Source organism: Narcine bancroftii, chromosome 11 (assembly GCF_036971445.1).
Source record: "Narcine bancroftii isolate sNarBan1 chromosome 11, sNarBan1.hap1, whole genome shotgun sequence".
NCBI classification, from domain to species: domain Eukaryota; kingdom Metazoa; phylum Chordata; class Chondrichthyes; order Torpediniformes; family Narcinidae; genus Narcine; species Narcine bancroftii.
Window position 1 is genome coordinate 59357164 of NC_091479.1, and position 12551 is coordinate 59369714.

A 12551-nucleotide genomic window follows, 5' to 3' on the forward strand; every position below is an offset into this window, starting at 1 on the left:
AAGCACCAGCCCGTTCAATCTCTCCTTATAGTTCAGGTCCCCGAGTCCTGGAAACATCCTCGTAAATCTTCTCTGCATCCTCCTCAACTTGATGACATCTCACCCCACTCTTTGTTTGGTTACCCTCTTGTTTTTAATATTCCAGTTTACCTTTGTCTTGTCTGCCACTGGCAATTCATGGGCATTTTTTGGCCTCCAACTTTCTTCATTAAGCTCCTACCCTTTTCACTCTCTCTTGTTCTGAGGTCTTGCTGTCTTCAGATAGGCCCATGCTTCTTCTCATCCAGCCTTTGATATGATTTCACACCCAAGCTTCCTTGGAGCCTGTCAGTAGACAATAGACAATAGGTGCAGGAGTAGGCCACTTGGCCCTTCGAGCCAGCACCACCATTCACTGTGATCATAGCTGATCATCCACAATTAGTACCCTGTTCTTGCCTTCTTCCCATATCCTTTGACTCCGCTATCTTTAAGACGTCTATCTAACTCTTTCTTGAAAGCATCCAGAGAATTGGCCTCCACTGCCTTCTGAGGTAGAGCATTCAATAGATCCACAACTCTCTAGGTGAAAAATTTCTTCCTCAACTCCATTCAAAATGGCCTACCCCTTATTTTTAAACTGTGGCCTCTGGTTTCTGGACTCCCCCAACATCAGGAACATGTTTCCTGCCTCTACCATGTCCAATCACTTAATAATCTTATGTTTCAATCAGATATCCTCTCATTCTTCTAAATTCCAGTGTCTACAAGCCCATTCACTCCAATCTTTCAACATATGACAATCCCAACATCCCAGGAATTAACCTGCACTCCCTCAATAGCAAGAATGTCCTTCCTCAAACGTGGAGACCAAAACTGCACACAGTACTCCAGGTATGGTCTCACCAGGACCCTCAACAACTGCAGAAGAACCTCTCTGCTCCTACACTCAACTCCCCTTGTTATGAAGGCCAACATGCCATTAGCTTTCTTCACTGCCTGCTGTTACCTGCACGCTTACTTTCAGTGACCGATGAACAAGGGCATTTAGATCTCATTGTACTCCTTTTCCTAACTTCTGCCTCCTGTTCTTGCCACCAAAGTGGATCACCTCACATTTATTCATACTAAACTGCATCTGCCCACTCACCTAACCTGCCCGAGTCACCCTGCATTCTCACAACTCCCTCCTTACATTTCACACTGCCACCCAACTTTGTGTCATCTGTGAATTTTGTAATGTTACTTTTAATCTCTTCATCTAAATCTATTGTATATTGTAATAGCTGTGGTCCCGGCACTGCCTGCCATTTTGAAAGGGATCTGTTAATCCCTACTCTTTGCTTCCTGTCTGCCAACCAATTTTCTATCCAATGCCCTTCCCTTTCAGCCCTCAGTGCTTGTCATTTTAGCTGTGGCTGATGCACCTTCTGCTCCACTTCTCTTTTTGCCAGATCCTGCCTTCCTGCCCCCATTTCAGCTCTTTAATTACTGGCCCATCCATATCCCTTTCCAGAACTCAGCTTTTCAAACAAAGGCAAAAAGATTGAGGACGTTGAAACCACCTCACCCAATGACCAACTACTCTTATACCTCTCTGAGTTTTCTCCACATCAGCTCCTCCACATCCTGCCGCCTGCAGTGCACCCCCAGCAAAGCTGTTCCCTCCTTCTCTGCTTCTACATTCTGTGAACATGGCCTGATTTAAAAAGCCTTTGGGAAAATCCTCACTCAACACGGCAGTGCTGGACCAGACCTTAAAACAGCAGAGGAACAGGTCCTTCATCCACAAGTCTGATTATGATATCCATATCAAACTAAACCTGCAGTGCAGTAGCAGGCCCTTCTGGCCCACGAGCTGTGCTACCCAAGCACATCCATGTAACTCTGGAATGTGGGAGGAAACCGGAACTACTGGAGGACACCCACGGAGACATCGGGAGAATGTGCAAACTCCTCATAATCAGTGATGGATTCAAACTTGGGTCACGAGCTGTGTAATAGCATTGCGCTAACCTCAGGCCAGCCACGCTGCCCAGATTTATGTGTCAATCTGGAACTCTTTTAAACACTACTGTTTTATCTGCATCCACAACTGCTCCTGGCACCATTCCAGGCACCCACCACCTGATGTCAGGTGGGATGGAACTGAAAAATGACTCAACTCTGTCAAACTTACATCTTTGTTAAGAGCCTTGATGAAGAGTCCTAACCCGAGACATTGACCAACCATCTTTCTCCATGGATGATGCCTGATCCATAGGGATCCTCCAGATTTTCTTTGTTCACACGAGATCCCAGCACCTGTCCTTCTGGAGTGTTGCTAACCTTACCTGATATGAAGACTGGAAAGGACATATTCTCAGAAATGTAGACAGATTATGAGGGGCTTAGATAGGATGGACAGCCAGCACCTTATTCTCAGGGCAACAATATAACAGAGGTGCCTGTTCAAGGTGAGCGGAGGAAAGATTAGGAGAAGACATCAGAAATATTTTATTTTTACCCAGAGAGTGGTGGACCCTGGAATGTATGTTGGGGTGATGCTGGAGGCTGGAGGCTGGAGGCTAAAAGACTCTTAGACAGACACATGGAGGAAAGGAAAATAAAGGGTTATGGGTGTAAGATAGGGAAGATGGGATTTTTGTGGAATGGCTTTACATGGGCCAGCACAATATCATGGACTGAAGAGCCTGTACTTTACTCTAATGTTTTCCATTCTATGTTAGGTGTGACTCTGTTGGCGTGGTGGTTAGTGCAATGCGGTTACATTGTCAGCGATCAGGACCAGGGTTTGAATCCTGCGCAATCTGTAAGGATTTGTATGTTCTCTCTGTGCCAGTGTGGGTTTTCCCCAGGGGCTCTGGTTTCCACCCACATTTCAAAACATACTGGGGATGTGGTTAATTGGGTGGCACAGACACATGTTTCCACGCTGAATGTCTAAATTTTAAAATCTAATGATAAGTTTCTCATGAGGATTGAAAGCAGTTGCTTAAAGTAGAAGTCGTTGTGATCTGCTTGCAGGTGGCATGCAGCTGGTAAGAGTGAATGTACAGCATGGTGTGGACCAGGCCACAGAATGCGGGACATTCTCTGCGTGCGGTCTACACATGGAAAAGGGACAAGGGAGCCCATGGATGACCGATACTGTGCTCATCAGCCGAAACCTCCCAGTCGAGAGCCCTGTCACGGCGACTGTCTTAGGACCAGTTGGCAGTATACATCCTGGTCACAGGTAATGGTTAAACACCCTCAGTGACTTGTGAACCAATGGGTTCAGTGTTATAGTATATCACAGCCACCATGGGTGATGGGGATCACTTCGTTGGGGACCTTTGCTTTGTGTGCTGCAACAACAAGGACCTGTCAGTGGCCCAGTTAGATTTGTTTCATACCCCAATCCCACACCAACATGCCTGACTGTGGCCTCATGTACAGCCAAGTTCAGGCCATGTGTTAATTGGGGGAACAACACCTTGATCTTCAACCAGACAGCATCAGCATGGACTTCTCCAATTTCTCCCCCTTGTTTTTACAACTCCACCCCTCCCCCCACTTTATTCTGTTTCCCCCCCCCCCTCTGGTTCTGGCTCCTTCACACCTCTTCCTTTCCCTCGCCACCCTCTCTCCCTACCTGTCACCCAGACCGTCCTTCCTCCAGCTCCCCACCCCCTTCCCTTCCTTCCTCCTCAGCCGTCGGATCTTCCTCCATTTACCTCCTGACTTTATTTCCCAGTCCCCACCACAACATGTATTGACAGGGGTTATCCATGCTCCTTCCCCCCCTCCCCCATCTACCCTTCTATTTGGGTGTCTGCCTGGTTCTAGCCAATTCTGATGTTTTCCCCAAAACATTGGCTGTCTATGAGAAGGACCAATGCAGCAATAGTACCACTGGTTCTCGAGGAGGGCAAACAAACAGAAAAGGGGTGTTCGACATAACGATCAGACAGCATCTGCGAAGACAGTGAAATGCGTGGATTGCAGAATAATGTTGAGTCCGGAATATCCAGTCAGTCGCAAAATGAAGGCATCCATCCAATGACAGATATCAGCAAAGTCTCACAGAGCGAATGATATCTAGAGTGCAATAACTCTCTGCCTCACAAGTGCTGGAATTCGCTGCTTTAGAAGAATTGCAGGAGACCCACCCCAGAGATGTTACACAGCAGTATTGTCACCCAGCAGTGATGTCACCCAGCAGTGTTGTCACCCAGCAGTGATGTCACCCAGCAGAGATGTCAACCAGCAGTGTTGTCACCCAGCAGTGATGTCAACCAGAAGTGTTATCACCCAGCAATGTTGTCACCCAGAAGTGATGTTAACCAGCAGTGTTGTCACTCAGCAGTGATGTCACCCAGCAGTGATGTCACCCAGCAGTGATGACACCCAGTAGTGTTGTCATTCAGCAGGCTCCTAGTGAAGAATTCTCACAAATAGCTCAATGGGAAATACAAACTCTGAACTGCAACTCTCTGGAATTTTATTGCAGAATAAAAATCAAGCCCAACAGTTGAGAATAAGATAGAAGTTGAAATTATGATCTTTTCTCCCATTAATTTGTATGGTGTGTAAACATTGAATAGGGGTGAGAATCAGTATGTTTACTGGTCTGTAGAGTTTGTTGAGCAGTAATGATGTCCAAAAACCTCACTGCAATCTTGCAAAAACACACACAATTTGTCAGGTTTGCTTTTGCATCGAGAATAATTTAAATATTTTCGATTCTGCCGCTGTGTGTGGAAGTGTTGGGAATCATTGAAGACATGTTTCAAATTGCTACACTCACGAAAGGGGTCCCACCCGACACTTTGACCATTTCTCTTGCTGGACGCTGTCTGACCTGCAGTGTTCTTCCACCTCCGTTTTCTTCGCTCCTTATTCTTCAAAATAAATTCAGAGCAGAAATTCTTGCAAGTTGTTCTAATACTGCCTCTTGTCATTGGTCGGCACAACATGGTGGGATGAAGCACCTGCTCTCTGCTGTAACGTTGCTTGTTCCATGTTCACCTTCCCACTACAATTGCAGACCCTCGAAGGTGTGGTTTGTTTGTCGGCTCTCAGTTATGCAATTCTGCCTGCACCTTCATTCATGGGTGTTCTGGTCTCCTCAGTGTTCAAAGAGCTGTGGCAGTGGAAACAGGACGCGGGAGGCATACTGCATGAACAACCTAGGGAGACGCCTCGCTAACCAGGAGTGCAACAGCCAACAAACCATTGTATCTGAGAAATGTAATGAATTCCCCTGCCCAGAATGGTCGGCCAGTCATTGGAGCAAAGTGAGTGAACTTTATTAATCTAAATATATAATGTAAAAAACATGAATGTATTGCTTGCAGTAAGGAATGCCACAAAATATACACTTGTCCATTGTTTTGTGATGGGAAAGTTTATGGGTTTGAATTGAACTCTGTGCCCAACAGAGAAGGAGCACACTGTGATGATCTCATGCACCTTGTGAAAGAAGAATGGGAGAATGGGCCGAAAGATGGCAGATGGATTTTAATCCAGGCAAGTGTGAGGTGATGCATTTTGAAAGGACAAACCAAGGTAGGACATACACAGTAAATGGTAGGGCACTGAGGAGTGCGGAGGAACAAAGGGATCTGGGAATTAAGATACATAATTCCCTTGAGGTGGCATCACAGGTAGACAGGGTTGTAAAGGAAGATTTAGGCAGCTTAGCCTTCATAAATCAAAGTATTGATTACAGGAGTTAGGATGTTATGTTGAAGTCGTTTAAGATATTGATGAGGTCAAATGTGGAGTATTGTGTGCATTTCTGGGAGCCTAACAACAGGAAGGATATCAATAAGACTGAAAGAGTGCAGAGAAGATTTACAAGGATGTTGCCAGGTGTTCAGGAGTTAAGTTACAGGGAAAGACTTTATTAGGAATTTATTCCTTGGAGTGAAGAAAAATGAGGGAAGATTTGATGAAGGTTTACAAGATCATGAGGAATAGATAGAGTGGATGTGAACAGGCTTTTTCCACTTAGACTGCGGAGATAAATGCGAGAGGTCATAGCTTTAAGATGAAAGGGGAAAGGTTTAGGGGGAACATTAGGGGAAATTTCTTCACTCAGAGAGTGGTGGGAGTGTGGAATGAGGTGCCATCTGATGTCAATGTGGGCTTGATCTGAGGTTTTAAGAATAAATTGGATAGATGCATGGATTGAAGAGGTCTAGAGGGTTATGGAATAGAAGCGGGTCAGTGGGACTAGTGGAATAATTGTCAGCACAGGCTAGAAGGGCCAAAAGGCCTGTTTTATGTGTAGTAGCATTCCATGGTTCTATGGTTCTAACAAGAAATCTGGGTGCCTGTAATTGGTGAATTTCTCGGCTGTGTTCTGTTGCTTGATGAGAAAAGCAAATGGATCTCTTGCAAGAGGTACTCAGGTTGAACCAAGCATCTCGCTGAGAAACAATGAGAAGCTGGAGGGACTCAGTAGGCTAAGAGCATCTGTAGAAAGATGCAGAGATGCAGGGAAGTGCCTGACCCACTGAGCTCTCCCATCTTCATGTAGTTGGGCAGCATAATTAGTGTGGCAGTGAGCAGTATACCTTTACAGCGGGGATTCGAATCCCACGCTGTCTGTAAGGAGTTTGTAAGTTTTCCCCGTGTCTGCATGAGTTTTCCCCAACAGCTCCGGTGTCCTCCCACCATTCAAAAATGTACTGAGGTGTAGATTAACTGGGTGTAATTGGGCAGCATGGGCACGTGGACAGAAATGGCCTGTTACTGTGCTGTACGCCTACTTTTAAAATTGCTGCACTTTCTCCATCTCTTATGACACTAAAATTGGGTGGTAGTGGACAGCGAGGAGGGGCTTTCAAAACTTCAAACATAAAATAATACAGCATCGACAGCCCTCGATGTTTTGCCAACCCATATACCATACTGCAATCCACTGAAGAGGTACTGGGCTTCTCCTCCAGGAAAAACAAGGACTGGTTCGACGAAAACAGCCAGGAAATCCAGGAACTGCTGGCAAAGAAGCGAGGTGCCCACCATGCTCACCTTACAAAGCCGTCCTGTCCAGAGAAGAAACAAGCCTTCCGTCGCGCATGCAGCCATCTTCAGAGCAAACTCCGGGAGATCCAAAATGAGTGGTGGACTAGCCTCGCCAAGCGAACCCAGCTCAGCGCGGACATTGGCGACTTCAGGGGTTTCTACGAGGCTCTAAAGGCTGTGTATGGCCCCTCACCCCAAGTCCAAAGCCCGCTGCGCAGCTCAGACGGCAAAGTCCTCCTCAGCGACAAGATCTCCATCCTCAACCGGTGGTCAGAACACTTCCAATCTCTTTTCAGTGCCAACCGCTCAGTCCAAGATTCCGCCCTGCTCCAGCTCCCTCAACAGCCCCTAAGGCTAGAGCTGGATGAGGTCCTCACCCAGGATGAGACATATAAGGCAATCGAACAACTGAAAAGTGGCAAAGCAGCAGGTATGGATGGAATCCCCCCAGAGGTCTGGAAGGCTGGCGGCAAAACTCTGCATGTCAAACTGCATGAGTTTTTCAAGCTTTGTTGGGACCAAGGAAAACTGCCTCAGGACCTTCGTGATGCCACCATCATCACCCTGTACAAAAACAAAGGCGAGAAATCAGACTGCTCAAACTACAGGGGAATCACGCTGCTCTCCATTGCAGGCAAAATCTTCGCTAGGATTCTCCTAAATAGAATAATACCCAGTGTCGCCGAGAATGTTCTCCCAGAATCACAGTGCGGCTTTCGCACAAACAGAGGAACTACTAACATGGTCTTTGCCCTCAGACAGCTCCAAGAAAAGTGCAGAGAACAGAACAAAGGACTCTACATCACCTTTGTTGACCTCACCAAAGCCTTCGACACCGTGAGCAGGAAAGGGCTTTGGCAAATACTAGAGCGCATCGGATGCCCCCCAAAGTTCCTCAACATGATTATCCAACTGCACGAAAACCAACAAGGTCGGGTCAGATACAGCAATGAGCTCTCTGAACCCTTCTCCATTAACAATGGCGTGAAGCAAGGCTGTGTTCTCGCACCAACCCTCTTTTCAATCTTCTTCAGCATGATGCTGAACCAAGCCATGAAAGACCTCAAAAATGAAGACGCTGTTTACATCCGGTACCGCACGGATGGCAGTCTCTTCAATCTGAGGCGCCTGCAAGCTCACACCAAGACACAAGAGAAACTTGTCCGTGAACTACTCTTTGCAGATGATGCCGCTTTAGTTGCCCATTCAGAGCCAGCTCTTCAGCGCTTGACATCCTGTTTTGTGGAAACTGCCAAAATGTTTGGCCTGGAAGTCAGCCTGAAGAAAACTGAGGTCCTCCATCAGTCAGCTCCCCACCATGACTACCAGCCCCCCCACATCTCCATCGGGCACACAAAACTCAAAACGGTCAACCAGTTTACCTATCTCAGCTGCACCATTTCATCAGATGCAAGGATCGACAACGAGATAGACAACAGACTCGCCAAGGCAAATAGCGCCTTTGGAAGACTACACAAAAGAGTCTGGAAAAACAACCAAATGAAAAACCTCACAAAGATAAGCGTATACAGAGCCGTTGTCATACCCACACTCCTGTTCGGCTCCGAATCATGGGTCCTCTACCGGCATCACCTACGGCTCCTAGAACGCTTCCACCAGCGTTGTCTCCGCTCCATCCTCAACATCCATTGGAGCGCTTTCATCCCTAACGTCGAAGTACTCGAGATGGCAGAGGTCGACAGCATCGAGTCCACGCTGCTGAAGATCCAGCTGCGCTGGGTGGGTCACATCTCCAGAATGGAGGACCATCGCCTTCCCAAGATCGTGTTATATGGCGAGCTCTCCACTGGCCACCGTGACAGAGGTGCATCAAAGAAAAGGTACAAGGACTGCCTAAAGAAATCTCTTGGTGCCTGCCACATTGACCACCGTCAGTGGGCTGATATCGCCTCAAACCGTGCATCTTGGCGCCTCACAGTTTGGCGGGCAGCAACCTCCTTTGAAGAAGACCGCAGAGTCCACCTCACTGACAAAAGGCAAAGGAGGAAAAACCCAACAACCAACCGCAACCAACCAATTTTCCCCTGCAACCGTTGCAACCGTGTCTGCCTGTCCTGCATCGGACTTGTCAGCCACAAACGAGCCTGCAGCTGACGTGGACATTTACCCCCTCCATAAATCTTCGTCCGCAAAGCCAAGCCAAAGAAAAAAAGAAAAAATACCCCTTCCTAAAAAGGAAAGTACTTGCAGTGGCGTCTGGACCAGCTGGAAAATGGCAGATGGAATTTAATGCAGACTAGTGTGAGGTGTTGCAGTTTGGGAGGACAAACCAAGGTAGGACATAATGGTGAATAGTAGGGCAGTGAGGAGTGTGGTAGAACAGAAGGACCTGGGAATACAGATACATAATTCCCAGGAAGTAGCATCACTGGTGGATAGGGTTGTCAAGAGAGCTTTTGACATATTGGCCTTCATAAATCAAAATATTGACTATGGGAGTAGTGATGTTATGGTGAACTTGTGTGGCATGGTTATAATGTAACAGTTAGCAAGAGAGCCATGTTCCAAACAAGAGTGAAGCACAGGGGACAGAACTCCCCTACCATCCATATTACTGATGAATGGATGACCTCAGGGCAAGGCTCCTTTATCACAGACAGGTGAGACAAATCTCAGTTGTTTGCTGTACCAAGACCAGGCCAACAGAGATCCTACCAGAGCATTTCACTGTTCACAGACTGGAGCAGAACTCAGACTATGGCAAAGAGAGAGGGCGCAGTGTGTCTTTTAGCTAATACTGGCTGGTGCATGGACATTGGAGTCATGTCAACCTCCTGCTCTACTCCCTTAGATCAAATCTAAATCAAATGCAGCCCCTTCTATCTAACCCGAGAGTTCTCGTCAGTGATTCTCCCCGGAGTTTATATCCCTCCCGATCCCAATTATAAGCAGGCACTTGCAGAGCTATATGATGTGATCAGTAAACAAGAGACGGCCCAGCCCGACGCACTACAAATTATTGTTGGTGACTTTAACCAGGCCTGTCTAGAGAAAATCCTGCCCAGTTACCACATAATCCTGGTCCTTCTGTCTTCATACAGATAGAGCTGATAAAGAGAGGCTCCTGAGATCTGGACAGCCTAAAGGAGGCTGAAGAATAGTTATAGGACTGCCTTGGGCAGTGTTCAAGAACTCAGCTGAGGAGTTGCAAACAAGTGTGTCCCCAGCAATTATTCAAAAGCCAGGATGACCTATGAAATCTGGAACCTGCTGAGAGCCAGATCACAGGCATTTAAGTCCAAAGATGCACATATGATCTACGGAAATCCATCTCTGGGCAAAGTGGAGATTCCAGACGAGAATGGAAACATCAAAGGATACCCGATAGCCATGGCAGGGCCTAAATTACATATCCTGCTACAAAACCAAATCTGGTGCAGTAGGAGACAGCAAAGCTTCACTCCCAGATGATCTCAATGCCTTCAACACCCAATTTCACCCCTAGAACAAGGACGAACCACTGTAGCACCCTCTTGTCCCCTGAAGATGCTCCACTGTCAGTATCCGCAACGTGTGGGCTGCCTTCAGCAGAGTAAATCCAAGGATGGCGTTTGGTCTGGATGGTGTACCTAGCCAAGTACTGAAAATCTATGGTGACCAACTGTGTTCGTGGGTATCTTCAACATCTCACTCTGGCTGGGTGTGGAACCACCTGCTTCAAACAGGCGTCAATCATACCAGTTCCCAGAGAAGAGTGTGGTAACCTGCCTAAATTACTACGATTCAGTGGCACTCACATCTACAGTGAGAGGCTGCTGTAAAAGCACATCAGCTCCTGGCTGAGCGGAGAGATAGATCCGTTCCAATTTGCCTTTTGAGGCAACAGGTCATCTGATGTCATCTCACTGGACAGGAAATACACATACATCAGGATTATTTTTATCGGCTACAATTCAGTATTCAACACCACCAACCCCTCAAAACTTTCTTTTTCAATATTTTTATTCATTTCATCATATAAATGTTACATAGGTACATTAAAATAAAATAGAATATTAAAAAATCATATCAAACAATACAGATGGTTTTGTAACTATGTTGTAACTACTTTATTTTACTTAGCTAAGCCCACCCTACAGAGGCTATTAGCTTAACATGGATAGACCACTACTGATAATTTTTAAAATATAAGGTAACCAATGGGGTCCTAAACCAGAAAATAGTTAATCTTACAAATTTTGAAAATAATTCCGGAAAGAACCTCATAAAGAAACAAAGTTAAGATTTATTTCAGTCGTGGAACATCTAATTTTTTCCAAAGTCAGATGTGCCATCATATCAGACAGCCACTGAGTATGAGTGGGAGGGAAGATATCTTTCCATCTCATTAATATGGCCCTTCTAGCGAGAAGGGAGGTGAAGGCAATGACATGGGATTGTGAAGCCATCAATATCAGACTCCATTTCCCACTTATTCCAAAAAGAGCAAGAAAAGGATTTGGAAAATAATATTAAGAAGTAAAGACAAGGTACGAAATACCTCTTCTCAAAAATTATATCAAGAACTAAAGACAAGGTATGAAACACTCCTTTCCAAAAATTGGAAAGAGAGGGACATAACTAGAACATATGATACAGCGAACCTTCTTCAGTTCTACAGTTATCACATGTAGAAGAGAGATTAGAATAGAATTTAGCCAAATTGGGCTTTTGAAAAGTGTGTCTTGTGTACGACCTTAACCTGTAATAATGAGTGTCGAGCACAAAGAGAGGATGAATTCACTCATTTCAAAATAGAGTCCCATGTAGTTTCAGAAAACGGCTGTTAAAAACCCCATTCCCATAAGTTTAAAAAACCTCTCCTGGGAACGTTCCCTAGAATTTAGAAGTAATTCATAAAGGCCAGATCCCACCCCTTTCTAATTAGGTTGGAAGTTATCAATCATCCCTATTGTGGCGGCATTTGAGGGGGCAAGGTTTCACATGCAAATCGTCCCCGTAAAGGCAGCTGACCACGCGTCCTGGGGGTCCACGCTAAAATGGCACTGGAACCTCTCCACCTCAGGAACCAAGCCTGCATGTGCCTTATGTTGTGCTTGTGTGAAGTGTTTAACCATGACCATTCAGTCCCTCCTGTCGATACTATCCAGTGGTAATTGCATTTTACTAAATCGGGAGCTTGTAATACCATACACAAACACGCTGGAGAAATGCAGCAGGTCATACAGCATCCACAGGAAGCAAAGGGTAACCAATGTTTTGGACCTGTGCAATAAACAGCCAAGTGACTGAATTAAAATGTGGGGGAAGGGAAAGGAGAAGAGAGGAGGAAGGGGCAGGAACAGGAGCACAGGCTAACAGGTAAGAGGTCACAGGTGGATGCAGGTGGGAGGTTAGAAGAGAAAGAGACTGAGCAGTATTAGGGGAGTGGGCAACTCTCTGAATGGAGAGGGAAGGGAAGGGTGTGGGAGCTGGATGGGAGGAGACAGAGGAATAGGGAGATAGATTTGGGAGAGGAGGTTAATAGAAACTGGGAGTGAACATTTGGCTGGAGAGTGCCCATCTAATGAAGGGTGCAGGTCTGAAACGTTGGT

At 46.2% G+C, this 12551-nt stretch overlaps 1 protein-coding gene across 6 annotated transcripts in view; it reads left to right on the plus strand.

The window, feature by feature from the left end:
- LOC138745789 (A disintegrin and metalloproteinase with thrombospondin motifs 20-like) overlaps positions 1 to 12551 on the plus strand; it is a 381593-nt gene that overhangs the window by 233132 nt on the left and 135910 nt on the right. For all 6 annotated transcript variants that reach the window (XM_069903086.1, XM_069903087.1, XM_069903089.1 and 3 more), the window contains 2 exons: positions 3007 to 3217; positions 5097 to 5261. In XM_069903086.1, coding sequence (XP_069759187.1) covers positions 3007 to 3217; positions 5097 to 5261 — 376 coding nt within the window. The remainder of the gene's footprint in view (positions 1 to 3006; positions 3218 to 5096; positions 5262 to 12551) is intronic.